This window comes from Nomascus leucogenys, chromosome 10, assembly GCF_006542625.1.
Source record: "Nomascus leucogenys isolate Asia chromosome 10, Asia_NLE_v1, whole genome shotgun sequence".
NCBI lineage: Eukaryota > Metazoa > Chordata > Mammalia > Primates > Hylobatidae > Nomascus > Nomascus leucogenys.
Genome location: NC_044390.1, coordinates 40,448,395 through 40,467,047, shown reverse-complemented (window position 1 = coordinate 40,467,047; position 18,653 = coordinate 40,448,395). Strand labels below are relative to the sequence as shown.

Genomic DNA, 18,653 nt, shown 5'->3' with positions numbered 1-18,653 from the left:
GGGCTGGTCTCGAACTCCTGAGCTCAAGCAACCCGCCCTCCTTGACCTTCCAAAGTGCTAGGATTACAGGTGTGAACCACGGTGCCCGGCCCTGCTTTCTATTGAAGTAGAATGGGTAGATCACATTATTATTAACAGTATATGGAAAGAGGGAGGTCCTTCCACGTTACATTGTCCTCCCTTTCCCTTCTGGGTCATGTTGTACCACTGTTTCCCTTCTAGTCATATCCCAGGGGGCCTTGTCCCATTTATACAGCTCCATTCTAGTGGTCACCAGAGGCATGGGAGTAATCTGATTGAAAGATAAGATAGAAGAGTGTACTCTCTTTTTTTTTTTTTTTTTTTGAGACAGAGTCACCCAGGCTGGAATGCGGTGGCATGGTCATGGCTCACTGCAGTCTCAAACTCCTGGGCCCAAGCAATCCTCCCACTCAGCCTCCCGCGTAGCTGGGACTACAGGCACATGCAACCACATGCAGCTATTTTTTTAAAATTTTCTGTAGAGATAGGGTCTCACTGTGTTGCTCAGTTTATCTCAAACTCCTGGGCTTAAGTGATCCTCCTGCCTTGGCCTCACAAAGTACTAGGATTACAGGCATGAGTCACCACACTCAGCTGAACTCTACTCTTTATGTTCAGGAAAGCACTGGAGAAGAGAGAGGACAAGAGAAACAGGTCTGTGGTGACAGGAGCCTAGGAATAGAGCAGGCCTTCAGTCTTGGTGAAAAAATAAGTGGTATTCTAAGCCTTCCTTTGGACACTAATTCAGTACTACCCACTCTTTTTGTCTTGTCCATTCCTTCCTTACATTTTTTTACAAATTGAAGAACTCAATCTCTTATTTTTTTTTCTATCCTTCAAGTGAGGGGCAAGAACAAAGAGTGTGGAGGAGATTTTTTTTTTTTTGAAACGGAGTCTTGCTCTGTCACCCAGACTGGACAGTGGTGCTATCTCGGCTCACTGCAACCTCTGCCTCCCAGGTTCAAGCAATCCTCCTGCCTCAGCCTTCCAAGTAGCTGGGACTACAGGCATGTGCCACTGCACGGAGCTAATTTTTTGTATTTTTAGTAGAGATGAGGTTTCAACGTGTTGGACAGGATGGTCTTGATCTCTCTTTTTTTTTTTTTTTTTTTTTTTTTTGAGACGGAGTGTCACTCTGTTACCCAGGCTGGAGTGCAGTGGCGCGATCTCGGCTCACTGCAAGCTCCGCCTCTGGGATTCACGCCATTCTCCTGCCTCAGCCTCCCGAGTAGCTGGGACTACAGGCGCCTGCCACGATGCCCGGCTAATTTTTTGTATTTTTAGTAGAGACGGGGTTTCACCATGTTAGCCAGGATGGTCTCGATCTCCTGACCTTGTGATCCCCCCGCCTCAGCCTCCAAAAGTGCTGGGATTACAGGCGTGAGCCACTGCACCCCGCTGAGGGAGTTTTTTTTTGTTTTTTTTTTTTTTTGAGATGAAATCTTGCTCTGTCACCCAGGCTGGAGTGCAGTGGTGCGATCTTGGCTCACTGCAACCTCTGCCTCCCGGGTTCAAGCAATTCTGCTGCCCTAGCCTCCCTAGTATCTGGAATTACTGGCATGCAGGTGCCACCACACTTGGCTGATTTTTGTAGTTTTAGTACAGTTGGTTTCGGCATTTGGCCAGGCTGGTCTCAAACTCCTGACTTCAAGTGATCTGCCAGCCTTGGCCTCCGAAAAGTGTTGGGATTACAGGTGTGAGCCACTGCACCAGGCCACATGTAGTATTAAGTTGGGTATTTGCGCCCGGAGGCAGTGGCTCATGCCTATGACCCCAGCACTTCGGGAGGCCGAGGCGGGTGGATCACCTGAGGTCAGGAGTTCGAGACCAGCCTGGCCAACATGGTGAAAACCTGTCTCTGCTAAAAATTAGCCAGGCATGGTGGTGGGCGCCTGTAATCCCAGCTACTCGGGAGGCTGAGGCAGAGAATTGCTTGAACCTGGGAGGTGGAGGTTGTAGTGCGCCGAGATTGCACCATTGCACTCCAGCCTGGGAGACAGAGTGAGACTCCGTCTAAAAAAAAAAAAATACTACATGTGTGAATTAGAAATTCTAAGCTGAGAAATCTACTTAAAATTGGTCAAGAAAAAGATACACATTAAGTATAAGAAAGTTGGCGTGGCTATAGTAATATCAGATAATAAGCCTCAAAACAATGTATATTGCAGGAGATAGGTAACAATCATAAAAGAGCAGGTCATTAGGAATTTGTATATACATTTGTCACTACAGGGATACATTCTGAGAAATGTGTCATTAGGTGATTGCATCATGCAAGCATCAGAGCACACTAACACAAACAGAAATGGGGTAGCCTACTACATACCTAGGTCATATGGTATAGCCTGTTGCTCCTAGGCTACAAACCTGTATAGCATATTATATGGCATATACCTGTATTGAATGCTGTAGGCATTTATAACACAGTGGTATTTGTGTATCTAAACATAGAAAAGGTACAGTAAAAATACTGTATAAAATATTAAAAAATGGCACACCTGTACAAGATACTTGCTATGAATGGAGCTTGCAGGACTGAATTTCTGGGTGTGTCAGTGAGTGAGTTGTGAGAGAATGCTAAGGACTAGGACATGACTGTATACTACTGTAGACTTTACAAGCAGTACACTTAGGCTTCACTAAATTTATTTTTTAAAGTTTTCTTCAATAATAAATTAACCTTAGCTTCCTGTAATATTTTTACATTATAAACTTACTATTTTTAATCTTTCTGTATTGTAATAACACTTCACTTAAAACACAAACACATTATATAGCCACACAAAAATATTTATGTCCTTATTCTATAGGCTTTTTTCTATTTAAAAATTTTTTTATTTTAAAAATGTTTGTTACTTTTTAAACTTTCTTGTTAAAAACAAAGACACACACACTTTAGCCTGGGCCTACACAGGGTCCAGAGTATCAGTATCACTGTCTTTTACCGCCAAATCTTGTCCAACTGGAATGTCGTCTTCAGGGTTAAAAATATGCATGGAGCTGTCATTGCCTATGAAAACAATGCCTCCTTCTGGATACCTCCTGAAGGACTTGCCTGAGGCTGTTTTACAGTTACTTTTTTTTTTAATAAGTAGAAGGAGTACAGTCTAAAATAATAATACAAACAGTACAATAAATTACATAAACTAGTAATGTAATCACTTAGTATTATCACCTATTATGTACTATATATAATTGCATGTGCTATACTTTTATACAACTGGAAGCACAGTAGGTTTATTTATACCAGCGTCACCACAAACACCTGAGTGACATGGTGCATGACAACGTCCACAAGTGATAGGAATTTTTCAGCTCCATTGTAATCTTATGGGACCACCATTGTATATGTGTCCATCATTAGGTAAAATGTTGTTTACATGACACATGACTGTATGTGTTCATCAGGAATATGTATGCTGGTATGAACCTATGATGAGAGTGTTAAATTTCTTGAAGCAAAAACTAACAGAACAAAAGAAATAGACAGATCCACAAGCATAATTGGAAATCCACAATTATAGCTCAGTAATTGATAGCACTTGTAGGCAAGAAATTCAGTAATATATGTAATCAGCTCTTCATATATGCAGATTCAACCAATGGCAACACACAAATATTCAGAAAAAACACAACGACAGTAAAAAAAAAATACAAATTTTAAAATACAGTATAAAATTATTTACATAGCATTTACATTGTATTAGGTATTATAAAAAAATCTAGAGATGGTTTAAAGTATACAGAAGGTTGTGCATAGGTTATATATGCAAGTACTACACCATTTTATATAACAAATTTGGGCATCTGCAGGTTTTGGTGTCCTGGAACCAGTCCCCTGTGGATAGCAAGGGACAACTGTATAGAAGATCTGAACCACACCAGTCAACATGACCTAATTGTTGTTTACAGAACACCATACCCACAATTGAAAAATTACATTCTTTTCATGTACATGAACAGTCCCCACGGAAGACTATAGGCTGGACCATAAGTCACAATAAACTTCAAAAGATTGCCACATTACAGGGAATGTGCATTAGAAACCAGTAATAAGAAACCTATACAATCCTTCAATACTTGGAAATTAAATAACACACTTCTGACTACAGATCATTGAATAAATAAGGGGAAAATATTTTGAAATACGAAAAAATGACAACACAGCATACCAAAATTGGAAGGACACAGCTAAAGCAGAGTTGAGAGGAACTTTAAGTACTTAAATAAAAAAAGGAGAAATTCATAGCAGCATTATTAACAATAGCCAAGAAATAGGTACAACCCACATGTCCATCAGTGGTTGAATGGATAAACAAAATGTGGTAATATGATTTGGATATTTGTTCCCTCAAAATCTCACATGGACATGTGACTCCCAGTGTTGGAGGTGGCGCCTAGTGGGAGGTGTTGGATTATGGGGTGGATCTCATGAATGGCTTGGTGTCCTCCACATGGATATGAGTTCACCCTATAGCTAGTTGTTTAAAAGAGCCTGGCACCTCCTCCCTCCCCCTTTTGTTCCCTCTTGCCATGTGATATGCTAGCTTTCCCTTTGCCTTCTGCCATAATTGTAAGCTTCCTGAGGCCTCACCAGAAGCAGATGCTGGCACTATGCTTCTTGTACAGCCTATAGAACCATAAGCTAAATAAACCATTTTTCTTTATAAATTACCCAGCCTCAGGTATTCCTTTATAGCAACACAAAACAGACTAATACATGTGGCATATACATACAGGGTAATATTATTCAGCCTTGGAAGGAAATTTTGACATATGCTACAATGTGGCTGAACCTTGAGGATATTCTAACAAGCCAATCACAAAAAGATAACTACTTATGATTCCACTCATATGAAGTATCTAGAGTAGTCCAACTCGTAAAATCAGAAAGTATTACTGGTCTCCCACTTTTTGGCTATTAACGCTTGTAGTGAGAGAGTTTGTAGGTTTCTTGTCGTGGTTGCCAGGGGCTGGGGGCAGGGGGAGAAGGGTAGTTATTATTTGATGGATATAGTTTCACATTTACAGGATGAAAAAGTTGTGGATATTGGTTGTACAAAAATGGGAATATACTTAATGCTACTGAGCTGTACACTCAAATAGTTAAGATGGTAAATTTTATGTTACATGTATACTTTGCCATAATTTTTAAAAATGAAGAAAGGCTTAAACAAGAATAACAAACATGCTATATGCTAAACCAAAAGTCCAAAAAAAGAAATAAAGATGGGCATAAATCGGCCAGGCGTGGTGGTTCACGCCTGTAATCCCAACACTTTGGGAGGCCGAGACGGGCAGATCACAAGGTCAGGAAATTGAGATCATCCTGACTAACACGGTGAAACCCCGTCTCTACTAAAAATGCAGAAAATTAGCTGGGAGTTGTGGTGGGCACCTGTAGTCCCAGCTACTCAGGAGGCTGAGGCAGGAGAATGGCCTAAATCCGGGAGGTGGAGCTTGCAGTGAGCCGAGATCGCGCCACTGCACTCCAGGCTGGGCGACAGAGCGAGACTCCATCTCAAAAAAAAAAAGAAAAAAAAAAAGACGAGCATAAATCAATTAAGTAGAAATAGAAAGCAGACCATTAAGAAAATGAACAAAACAGAAAGTTGTTTATTTGAAGGTATTTTAAAAATTGATAAATCCCTAGTAAGCATAATTAATAAAAGATAAAACACAAATTACCCTTGTCAGGAATAAAAATGAAGATGCCACTACAGATCCTACAGACAGTAAAATGATAAGGCAATATTATGAACAATTTTATGCCAATAAATTTGACATTTTAGATGAAATTCATCCATTCCTTTGAAAGCACAGCTTCTCAAAACTCTTGACTGAAGATGAAATAGAAAAACAGAAAGTCTGTATCTAATTTTTTTTTTTTTTTTTTTTGAGACAGGGTCTTGCTCTGGCACCCAGACTGGAGTTCACCCAGACTGGAGTCCAGTGGCATGATCATGACTCACTACAGCCTCAACCTACTAGTATCAAGTGATTCTTCTCCTGTCTCAGCCTCCCAAGTAGCTGGGACTACAGGTGGGCACCACTATGGCCAGCTAATTAAAAAAAAAAAAAATTTAGAGACAGGGTCTCACTTTGTTGTGCAGGTTGGTCTTGAACTCCTGGGCTCAAGAAATCTTCCCACCTTGGCCTCCCAAAGTGCTGAGATTTCAGGCATGTGCCATGACACCTGGCCTAAAATTTTAAGTTTTAATAAATAAAAATCCATACATACAGAACCAGGTTCAGCTCCACTGAAACCCCTGCAACTCAGCCAAAAGTAAATGTAACATGGTTTTGAACACTCTCTTAATCCAGGGCACATGAAAAACCCTTAAAAACAAAAACAAAGCATACCTCTGCCCCACCGAGATGAGCTCAAAAACAAAAATTACAAACAACAAGGAAATAACCATCATAGGAGGGTCAGCAGAGTAAATAAATAATAAAGTTGGCACCTACAAGAACTGCATATGACTATGAAAGAATATGAAATGTTTTAAATGGAAAAAAACTCATAATGAAAGCACAATACTTAAAAAGAATCAGTAGATTTAAAAAATAACCAAAGAAAATTTCTAGAAATAAAAAAGATCTTAAATATAGAGAACATAACAAGCACAGCTCAAAATTAATGAACTTAAAGATATATCTGAAGAGATTACCTATAATGCAGCACAGAGATAAAAAGTGAAATACAGATGAGAAACTGAGACATGGAAGAAAATAAGAGGGCCCAAGACACATCTAATAAATATCATAAAAGGAGAAAAAGGAGGAGAAGCATCAGAAGAAAAAGTGGTTTACAACTTTTCATAATTAAAGTCAATTTTAAGATGAGGAATCAAAATGAGTGTCAAGTAGGATAATGAAAGTGGATCTAACACCTAGACACATCACAGTGATAATGCAGAACAGAAATCTTGAAAAGAAAGAAGGGAGGGAAGGAAAGAAGAAAAACAGAAAAGACATGCTACCTAAAAGGAAAGATGATTGGGCACAAGATGTCAGAAGACAGGAGAATAATACCTTCAAAGTGATATAGGAAAAGTAGCAATTAAGAGTGGGGCAAAATAAAGACATTTTCAGACAAAGATAAGGTTTTTTTCATAGACTCACTGGAAGAATTTCTAAAGGATGTGAATCAGCAAAAAGAAAAACCCAGAAAGAATGAGATAAAATTTTAAATGATGAGCAAGGAAATTGGTAAATATGTTGGGGATTCTGTTTACTAAGTAATGATGATTACTTTTTATAGAATTTCAAAACAAATTAGATCAAAAGCACCAGACAAAAATAAAAAGAGGCCGGATGCGGTAGTTCACACCTGTAATCCCAGCACTTTGGGAGGTCAAGATGGGCAGATCACTTGAGGTCAGGAATGGAGACCAGCCTGGCCAACATGCTGAAACCCCATCTTCACTAAAAATACAAAATTCAGCTGGGTGTGGTGGTGCTCACCTGTAATTCCAGCTACTCAGGAGGCTAAGGCAAGATAATCGCTTGAACCCAGGAGGTGGTGGTTGTAGTGAACCGAGATCGCCCCACTGCACTCCACCCTGGGTGACAGAGGGAGACTCTGTTTCAAAAAAAAAAAAAAAAAAAAAGAATGTACCTACAGCATTCTAAGGTCTTTTTTTATTGCTCAAGAAGGAGATACCAATTAGTCATTAAGTCAAAGATGCAAGGTTAAGAGTAACTTCCGATAGTAAAGCAATACAATATCTTATTTTTAATCCAGTGCAGGGGAAAGGAGAATAAAGAGCACTTAATTGATCTCATAGAAGTCAATAAAGCATAAAGGCAGCAGCAAGTATAAGCCTGATGAAAAAGAAAGTGGGGAAGGAGATGGGTCATTGAGCTAAGGGGAGGCCTGGTGACAGCTCTTGGAAGATGAAGTCTGACCAGAATAGCATGTAAGTCAATCAGGTTGCTGTGGCCAAAGTGCATGGTCCTTGCCTCTGAGTTTGTGGTGGGGAGAAACAACAAAGCAACACTAAACATGGAGGAAAGAATTAAAGACTCAGGCCTATCAGTTTCCACTCCCTGCCCTCCCATTACTTCCAGTTTAAAGGTTTACAGGGGCTCATGGATGAGTGGGAAGTTTTTGCGAAGTTTGATAGAGAAATGAGCTGCCTCTTGACCAGCAGAGAGCCCCAGATTCATTCTCATGTGGAGTAACTGAGCTAAAGGGCAGTCAGTGTTCCAGAGCCCTGTGCTCGCAGATCTAGCTACAATCCCCACTTGCATTGTTTTTAGTTGTGTATATCCCTTAATGTTACTGAACCTCATTCTCTTCTGATGTAAAATGAAGACAGGCATTTCTGCTCAACCCATTTCATCTGTAAATGGAGGGAATAAGTCTTTATGAAATGAGACAAAGTATATTCAGTGTCTGCAGTGCAGTCAATAAATAAGTGTCTTTCTACCTGTTTCTCACAAAACTGAAATAAAAGCTGGAAAATTGCTTTGTAAACCGTAAGGCACTATGCATACAAGAGAGATTACTATGAATTTTTCCTAAGTGATTAACTCATGACTCCTTTTCATACTCCTCAGCAGTGGCAACATTGGGAGGCTGGATTTTGGTGGGATGGAAGGTAACGAGGAGACTCTGGTTTCTGGACAGCTCCAGGACTGGATGTGATGGTTAACGATACTTAACATCACCACACAGCTCATTCCCTAGCTGGCTCAGTACCTATGGATCTCTAAGCAATGTCTTAACATTTACGCTTACATCTGCTAAGCTAAGTATGTACTGTTCCTTGATTTACATGCCACATCGATTATTTAAGGGGTTCCAACTGTGGATCATGAGGCAGAAGAGGTGACAGTGAAAGGTCAGGCAAATACAGGAGTGTCCAGTGTGGAACACAAAATCCCATCCTGACTATAAAACATTATATGCTGTTTATTACATTTTAACTTCAAAAATTATCGACTCCATTTTCCATTTCCTTGTAATATATATTGAGCTTTTCAGTCCTGTTTTGTCATCATGCAAACAAGTAAAATTCTTAAGGATGCAGACCCACCTAATAGTACTAAAAAGGAATCTTTAAAAAATATGGACATGTCTTCTCCCTATGGAGCTACAGGGGAAAAGACACCACTCTGTGTCATAAAATCTATTTAAACAGTTGCCGGGCGTGGTGGCTCACACCTGTAATCCCAGCACTTTGGGAGGCCGAGGCAGGTGGATCATGAGGTCAGGAGTTCAAGACCAGCCTGACCAATATGATGAAACCCCGTCTCTACTAAAAATACAAAAATTAGCCAGGTGTGGTGGTTCGCATCTGTAATCCCAGCTACTCAGGAGGCTGAGGCGGGAGAATTGCTTGGAGCCGGGAGATGGAGGCTGCAGTGAGCTGAGATCACGCCATTGCACTCCAGCCTGGGCAACAGAGCGAAAGTGAGACTGGGTCTCAGAAAACAAACAAACAAACAAACAAAAAAGCTATTTAAAAGAACCTGATATGATAAAGTATTGAATTGAGAACATTCATTGAATATCAGCATTACTCTCCTGTTCAGTAGAGAGATAACTCTGATCATCCTCAGCTATTTTCCTGTCTATAATTTGCTTATTTGTATTATTTGTGCAAAGGAGTCTTTAAGACCTCATATTTCAACAGTAATCCTAAATCCTGTTGTTTATGTCATAATTCGCTGCCCTGATAATGCTTAAACTCATCTCTGTTTTTCTAAAAGACATAAATATGTATAAGGTTTCTATATTAAGAAAAAAGACAAGTATGCAGTTTCTGTTTACTCCTATCATGCATAAAGGTATAATAAAATCCCATGAGTGGCTGGGCGTGGTGGCTTATGCCTGTAATCCCAACACTTTGGGAGACTGAGGCAGGTGGATCACTTAAGGTGAGGAGTTTGAGACCAGCCTGGCCAACATGGTGAAACGCCGTCTCTACTAAAAATAGAAAAATTAGCCAGGCGTGGTGACGAGCACCTGTAATCCCAGCTACTCAGGAGGCTGAGGCAGGAGAATCACTTGAACCCAGGAGGCAGAGGTTGCAGTGAGCCAAGGTCATGCCACTGCACTCCAGCCTGGGTGTCAGAGCAAGACTCCGTCTCAGAAAAAAAGAAAAAAAAAAAAAAATTCCCATTAGGGAAATGCACAACAAAACAATAATGAGATACTATGAATACACCTACTACGATGGCTATAATTTATTTTAAAGTGTTGGGAAGGATGTTGAGAAATAAAAACTCTTTTACCCTGCTGGTGGGAATGTAAAATGGTCCAGTTGCTGTGAAAATCAATCTGGCAGTTCCTGAAATGGTTAAACATAATATTAGCATATACTCTCCAGTTCTACTCCTCAGATCTACCTGACAGAAATGAAAAAATTTCCACACTAAAACAGGCACATGAATCTTCACGGCAGCATTATTCACAGTAGCCAAAAAATGGAAATAACCTAAACATCCGTCAGCTGATGAATGGGTAAGCAAGATGTCATATCCTTATCACACCTTAGAATATTATTCACTCATAAAAAGGAAGTAATAATGATACACATTACATGGATAAACCTTCAAAACATTATGGTAAGTTAAAGAAGCTAGTCATGAAGGATTTACATACTGCATGACTCCATTTATATGAAATGTCCAGAACAGGAAAATCTGTCAAGAAAAAGCACATTAATGGTTGCCTAGGGCTGGAGGGCATAGGGGTTTGGAAGTCAGAGTTAAGGGGAGCTGGATTTCTTTGGGAGGTAAATACGATCTAAAATTGTGGTGATGCTTGAGCCCAGGAGTTTGAGACCAGACTTGCCAACATGGTGAAACCCTTTCTCCACTAAAAATACAAAAATTAGCTGGGTGTGGTGGCGTGTGCCTGTAATCCCAGCTATTTGGGAGGCTGAGGCAGGAGAATCGCTTGAACCCGGGAGGAGGAAGTTGCAGTGAGCCGAGATGCCACTGCAGTCCAGCCTGGGTGAAAGAGCAAGACTCTCTCAAAATAAAATAAAATTGTGGTGATGAATGTATAACTCTGTGAATATACAAAAATCCATTGAATTGTACCCTTTAAATGGGTGAATTGTATGTGAATTATGGCTCAATAAAGTGGTTTTAACGTGTCTCATGCCTTAAGGGATTACTCGTTTAGTATATGGCCTCCAGTAGTGGTTTAATGAAATTCCGTGGGAGATCTCTTCAGCTTTATTCAGAGCGTTGTTTTACCCTCCTAGCGTCCACTCCCTGCTGTCTTTGCATAGGAGAACCACAGTCCTGTATTCAGAGGTAAAGGTGGATAAGTACCTCATGATTTGAGGGTGGGTGTGATGGAAAGAGAGTTGTCATTCACTTGGTCTGCCCTGTTCCCTAAGTGTACGTTTGCTTCCCACACCTCTGTCATCCTTGGTCTGAAATGAGTGCTATTCCACCTCAGGAACATACTGATGACCCCCAGCACTGTGAAAATCAGAACAGTGAATGACAAGATTCGAAAGGGCCATGACAAATATTAGGGAAATGGAAAAGTAGAATGAGATCCATTCATTGTGGATCAAACCTAACAGACAATGGCAGCAAGAAGTGGGGAGAGAAGAGAAACTTTCTCTGGAGTCTTGCCTATTCTGTGCCTCCAACAATATGCCCCTTCCCCATACCTTGCCCAATGAATCTCTTCATCTGTATCCTTTGTAATATCCTTTATAATAAACCAGCAAACATAAGTAAGTGTTTCCCTGAGTTCTGTGAGCCACTTCAGCAAATTAATTGAACCCAAAGAGGGGGTTGTGAGAACCCCATCTTTTTTTTTTTTTTAAGACAGGATCACGCTCTGTCGCCCAGGCTGGAGTGCATTGGCACAGATCACTGCTCACTGTAACCTTGAATTCCTGGGCTCAAGTGAGCCTTTCACCTCAGCCTCCCAAGTAGCTAGGACTACACAGGCTTGTAGCTCCATGCCCAGCTAATTCTACTTTTTATTTTCTTGAGACAGGTCTCATTATGTTGCCCAGGCTGGTCTTGAACTCTTGGCCTCAAGTGATCCTCCAGCCATAAGCCACTGTAAATGTCTGAGAACGTCAACTTGAAGCCCAGCTGGTCAGAAGTTCTAGAGGCCCAGACTTGCAACTGGTGTCTGAAGGGATGGCAGTCTCGGGGACTGAGCCCTCAACCTGAGGGATCTGATGTTTTTTCCAGGCAGATAGTGTCAGAATTAAATTGGAGGATACGCAGTTAGTGTCTGCTGCAGAACTGATTGCTTGCTTGCTGGTAGGGGGAAATCCCCACATATCTGGGGGTCACTGAAGTCTTTGGTGTTGACTCTTACTGTGTTTGTTGTTTTCATGTGAGAGCAGAGGAAAAGCAAGGAAACGTTTTCCTCTGGTCTGTTTTCCAGACCAGTCTTTACAGAAACACACACAGAGCTTCAAACAACACTGTGCTTACACAACCCTAAAAGTTAGTAAGTACCTCTTTCAGTTCTGCACTCCAAGCACTTCAGTGATTTCAGACTTACTGTAGTCCTGGCCTTGATTTTTAATATCCACCTCTCAGCAACTGGCAAAAAAAAAAAAAAGACAAAAAATATCAGTGAAGATATATGGATTATCAACCAACTTGATAAAATTAAGATTTTGCACAATAATGCACCCAACAACTGTAAAATACATGTCCTTTTCAAGTGCACATGTTATATTCAAGACAGACCACATATTAGGCCATAAAAAAAGCATCCATGAATTTCAGAGGATCAAAATCGTGCACAATGTGTTCTTCCGTCAAATGAAATTAGGAATCACTGACAATGAAGTACCTAGAAAACCCACAAATGTTTGGAAATTAAACATGCTTCTACATAATCCATAGGTTAAAGAAGAAATCAAAGGGAAAAAGAAAATAGTTTGAACTAACTGATAATGAAAATGCACCATATAAAAATTTGTGGGGCCAGGCATGGTGGCTCATATGTATAATCCCAGCACTTTGGGAGGCCAAGCAGGCGGACCGCTTGAGCTCAGGAGTTTCAGACCAGCCTAGGCAACAGGGTGAAACCTCATATCTACAAAATAAAAAAATTAAGAGGATGTGGTGGTGTGCAATTGCGTGGCTGTGGTCCCAGCTATGCGGGAGGCTGAGGCAGGAGGATCACTTGAGCCCAGGAAGTTGCAGTGAGCCATGATCGCACCACTACACTCCAGTCCAGGTGGCAGAGTTGAGACTTTGCCTCAAAAATAAATAGGTAAATACATAAATAAATAAATAAAAAGAAATTTGTGGAATGGAGTTAAAGTAGGGATTCTGGATTTAAATGCTTATATTAGAAGAGAAGGCCTAGAATCAATAATTACAGGTTCTACTTTAAAAGGCTAGAAAAGGAAAAGCAGAGTAAACCCTCAGTACCCAGAAGAAAGGAAGTGAGAGAAAAAAATAAATGAATAAATGAGAGAAAAAAATAAATGAAATAGATATACAATTAGCCAAAGTGAATTCTCTGAAAAATCAACAAAATTGATAAAACCTTGGGTGGGCATGATGGCTCATGCCTGTAATCCCAGTACTTTGGGAGGCCGAGGTGGGCAGATCACCTAAAGTCAGGAGTTTGAAACCAGCCTGGCCAACATGGTGAAACCCCATCTCTACTAAAAATACAAAAATTAGCCAGGCATGGTGGCATGCGCCTGTAGTCCCAGCTACTCTGGAGGCTGAGGGAGGAGAATCGCCTGAACCTGGGAGGTGGAGGTTGCAGTGAGCTGAGATAGCGCCACTGCACTCTAGACTTGGCAACAGAGCAAGACCCCGTCTCAAAAAAAAAAAAAAAAAAAAAAAAGTTGATAAAACCTTAGCTAGAATTATCAATTTAAAAACTGCCGAGACAAATTACCAACATCAGAAATGAAAGAACTTATCACTAAGGAGCATTTTAGATATTAGAAGTCTAACAATTATTATTGGGAGGCCAAGGTGGGCAGATCACGAGGTCAAGAGATTGAGACCATCCTCCCAACATGGTGAAACCCCATCTCTACTAAAAATACAAAAATTAGCTGGGCATGGTGGTGCGCGCCTGTAGTCCCAGCTACTCGGGAGGCTGAGGCAGGAGAATCACTGGAACCCAGGAGGCAGAGGTTTCAGTGAGCCGAGATCGTGCCACTGTACTCCAGCCTGGCAACACAGTGAGACTCCATCTCAAAAAAAAAAAAAAAAGAATTATAGACAAGTCATTATATTTGAGAATTCAGATGAAATGGACAAAATTCCCCCCCCCAAAAAAAAAACAGCTTACTAAAACACACAAGTTGAAACAGATACATTAAGGAAATTGAGGCCAGACGCAGTGGCTCACACCTGTAATCCCAGCACTTTTGGGAGGCCGAGGTGGGCGGATCATGAGGTCAGGAGATTGAGACGATCCTGGCTAACATGGTGAAACCCCGTCTCTACTAAAAAATACAAAAAAATCAGCTGGGCGTGGTGGCAGGCGCCTGTAGTCCCAGCTACTCAGGAGGCTGAGGCTGGATAATGGCGTGAACCTGGGAGGCGGAGCTTGCAGTGAGCCAAGATCGTGCCACCGCACTCCAGTATGGGCGACAGAGCGAGACTCCATCTCAAAAAAAAAAAAAAAAAAAAAGGAAATTTAATTTGTTACATCAAAAAAAGAAATCTCCAGGCCTAGATGGTTTTGCCAGATAATTCAACCAGAAGTTTAAGGAACAAATAATACAAATCTTATACAGACTTTTCCAGAAAATAGGGAAGGAGAGGACAGTTCATTTTTTGAGGTCAGTACTACCCTAATACCAAAACCTGATAAAGATATTACAACGAAAGAAATGACAGACCAAAAACCTCATGCAAAAATTCTTAAGAAAATGGTAGCAAATTTGGCTGGGCATAGCAGCTCATGCCTATAATCCCGCACTTTGGGAGGCCATGGTGGGTGGATCACTTGAGGTCCGGAGTTGGGAGACCAGACTGGCCAACATGGTGAAACCCTGTCTCTACTAAAAATACAGAAAAAAAAAAAATACTAGCCGGGCATGGCAGTGCATGCTTAAAATCCCAGTTACTTGGGAGGCTGAGGTGGGAGGATCACTTGAACCCAGGAGGCGGAGGTTGCAGTGAGCCGAGATCATGCCACTGCACTGCATCCTGGGCAACAGAGCAAGACTTTGTCTCAAAAAAAAAAAAAAAAAAAAGGCCAGGCACAGTGGCTTACACCTGTATTCCTAGCACTTTGAGAGGCCAAGGCGGGCGGACTGCCTGAGTTGAGGAGTTCAAGACCACCCTGGGCAACGTGGTGAAACTCCGTCTCTACTGAAATACAAAAAACTAGCTGGGCGTGGTGGCACGTGCCTGTAGTCCCAGATACTCGGGAAACTGAAGCAGGAGAATCGCTTGAACCTGGGAGGCGGGGGTTGCAGTGAGCCGAGATCACGCCACTGCAATCCAGCCTGGGCGACAAAGTGAGACTCTGTCTTCAAAAAAAAAAAACAAGAAAGAAAGAAAATGGTAGCAAATTTAATCTGGAAATATGTAAAAAGGTTACAAGATGAACCACTAATACAAGATTTAACAAAAAAAAAAAAAAAAAAGAAAGAATGTGCTGAGCTAGAAGCAGTTGGGTTGGCTGGGAGGCAGGATTCCATGTAGGCCAATGACATTTTGAAATGGCATTATTTTCTGCTTAACATTTTAAAAAATCAATTGTATTCATATTAGTTGAATAAAGGAGAAAAAAATGTGATCACTTTAGTATACAAAAAAATTATTGGACAAAATACATTATCCCTTCATGATGAAAACTCTCAGCAAGCTAGAAGTAGATGAGAACTTGTTCAATTTGATAGTCTATGAAAACCTCCAGCTATAATATAGTGATGAAATATTAAATACAATCCTATGATTAAAAAAAGGCAAAAATGCCTATCTATGACTACTAATGCAAGTCCTAGCAATTACAATAAGGCAACAAAATAAATGAAACCTATAAATACTGGCAAAGAAGAAAACTTCCTCTGTAGATGACACAAGTATTTACTTAAAAATCCCAAGGAGTAGATTCTTTTTTCTTTTGATAGACAGGGTCTCAGTCTGTCACCCAGGCTGGAGTTCAGTGGTGCGATCACCGCTCACTGCACCCTCGACCTCCCCAGCTCAGGTGATTCTCCCACGTCAGCCTCCAGAGTATCTGGGACTACAGGCATGCGCCACCTCACCTGGCTAATTTTTTGTAGAGATGGAGTTTCCGCCATGTTGCCCAGGCTACTCTTGAACTCCAGGGCTCAAGCGATCTGCCTGCCTCGGCCTCCCAAAGTGCTGGGATTACAGGCAGGAGCCACTGTGCCTGGACAGGTCCCAATCTATAATCGAATGAAATCATCTTCTTTTAATCATCCCTCCACCATCTTTTGGATGGTCCAATACCTCTTCAAGAGCTTTCATTTTACTGTTCCGAGAAAAAGGGCTGAACCTATAGTGGATGCTAAATATTAATGGGAAAATAGAGGGATCCATTAGGAGAATCTTGGGCTGTTTGGCATCATCGCTCACTGGAACTGGGGACAACTTCTTAGATCTCTGTTACATAGGACATTTCAAGATAAGGTAATGTTTACATGATCTAAAATATGACTATGTTTTAGAAGTAGAGACAAACAGTTCACCAAAACCATGGCTAAAAATGATTAAGAACTTGTCAGTCCTCCTCAGGGGTCCTCTCTTTGCAGAAGCACAGAGACCACAGAGGCAAGAGCTGGGGAAGGAAAACTGCCTAAGAGATGAGATATGCCTCTCAGCTTCCAAAATGGGGGAGGTAAGAGGGATTCTGGACAAAATGAAACCCTGCACCCACAAGGAGTCCAGCAGACAGTTGTAGACACCAAGCAGACACCCTCGTAATCTAAAAGTAGGGTCCAGACAGCAAGTTTCTGGCCCATCCCCCACTCTGCTAATGCTGACCTGGACCTAAAATTAAGCCAGTCAGCCCTATCTTGAGATAACAGAGGGAGAAAATCCTCCCTCCATTTGACTCTCTAGGGTTGCAAAGAGATGACACCATCCACACCAGAACTGCATGAATGGCATCAGGGATGATCAGAGACCATAAATTCCAGTGAGACCAATAACACCATTTCTGGTCCTGCATGCTCTTCCAAACTTTGCCACTAACCCCTTCAAGAGGTACAGTCTATTTCCCTTTCTCTTGAAATTGGGTAGGCCTTTGGGAGTCCCTTGATAAACAGAATACAACAGAAATGACACTGTGTATCTAACAAGGCTAGGTTAGAAAAGGCAACAGAACTTCATCCTAATCTCTCTCAAGATGCCCCCCATGGAATCTAGCCATCATGCTGTGAGGAATCCAAGCAGCTACATAGAAAGGCCACAACTAGATATTCCAGCTGTAGTCAGCTGAAGCTCCAGCCAACAACTAACATCAACCACCACGCGTGGAAACGAGCAAGCCTTCAGATGATTCCAACTCCCAACCTTCAAGCCACCTCAGCTGAAGCCAAGTAGAGCAGAGACTAGCTGTCCCCCAATGCTCTAATATGCAGATTCATAATTAAAAAGAATGTTATTGTTCTAAGCCACGAAGTTTTGGGGTGGTTTGTCATGCAGCAACTGGAACCGCCTGATCACACCACACACACAAAAGCAGAAAACAATGCCATTTCAAAATGGCATTGGCCCACATGGAATCCTGCCTCCCAGCCAACCCAACTGCTTCTAGCTCAGCACTTCCTATTTCTTTCTTTCAATTTTTTTTTTTTTTTTTTTTGAGATGGAGTCTTGCTCTGTCGCCCGGGCTGGAGTGCAGTGGCGCGATATTGGCTCCTTGCAACCTCCGCCTCCTGAGTTCAAGTGATTCTCCTTCCTCAGCCTCCAAAGGAGCTGGGATTACAGGCATGCACCACCACGCCCGGCTAATTTTTGTATTTTTAATAGAGACGGGGTTTCACCGTGTTGGTCAGGATGGTCTCGAACTCCTGACTTTGTGATCCACGTGCCTTGGCCTGCCAAAGTGCTGGGATTACAGGCGTGAGCCACCACGCCTGGCCTCCTATTTCTCAATCACAATCACTACACTGCTTCCTTCAGTAGCATCGGTCACCACCTCTTTTCTCAGTATCCAAGTTGAAGAAGAGTGAATTTATGACCTCTGCAGCTTGACAATATTTACAAAGAACTCTCTTGAGAAGTGCTTTATAAACCTTATCATTTAATCCTCATTGCTGCCCTATAATTTAATATATTATTTCCATTCAACAGGTCAAGACACAAAAGGTAAAGAAGGCAAGTAAGCCAGGTGAAGTGACTCATGCCTGTAACCCCAGGATGCTGGGAGGCCAAGATGGGAGGATTGAGGCCAAGAGTTCGCGATTAGCCTAGACAACATAGCAAGACCCTGTCCCTACAACAAAACATAAAATTAGCCAGGTGTGATAGTGTGCATCTGTAGTCCTAGCTTCTTGGAGGTTGAGCTACTTGAACACCTGAGCCCAGGAGTTTGAGACTGCAGTGAGCCATGATTGTGCCACTGCGCTCCAGCCTGGAAGACAGAACAAGAGTCTGTCTCAAAAAACAAAAAACAGAGGGCGAGAATTTGCCTAAATTTCAATAAGTGTTAGACTTATATTCTCTAG

General features: G+C 41.5%; 2 protein-coding genes across 7 annotated transcripts in view; one reads left to right on the top strand and one right to left on the bottom strand.

The window, feature by feature from the left end:
• ZNF529 (zinc finger protein 529) overlaps nucleotides 1–18,653 on the bottom strand; it is a 59,970-nt gene that overhangs the window by 30,706 nt on the left and 10,611 nt on the right. Inside the window, exon 2 of the mRNA XM_012499932.2 lies at nucleotides 12,478–12,564. The gene's annotated coding sequence lies outside the window, so the exon portion shown is untranslated. The remainder of the gene's footprint in view (nucleotides 1–12,477; nucleotides 12,565–18,653) is intronic.
• LOC105738331 lies at nucleotides 28–17,600 on the top strand. 6 transcript variants are annotated; one of them, XR_004031947.1, is made up of 3 exons: nucleotides 28–69; nucleotides 640–721; nucleotides 16,717–17,596. XR_004031947.1 is itself a non-coding variant. In XM_030820057.1 (3 exons), exons 1-3 carry the CDS (start codon nucleotides 598–600, stop codon nucleotides 17,420–17,422), a joined length of 303 nt encoding a protein of 100 aa, XP_030675917.1. In that variant the 5' UTR covers nucleotides 558–597; the 3' UTR covers nucleotides 17,423–17,600. The 6 variants fall into 6 exon arrangements, 1 of the variants encoding a protein (XP_030675917.1); XM_030820057.1 differs by lacking the exon at nucleotides 28–69 and having other exon boundaries at nucleotides 558–721; nucleotides 16,734–16,819; nucleotides 17,330–17,600; XR_004031950.1 differs by lacking the exons at nucleotides 28–69; nucleotides 640–721 and having other exon boundaries at nucleotides 16,300–16,819; nucleotides 17,044–17,187; nucleotides 17,330–17,600.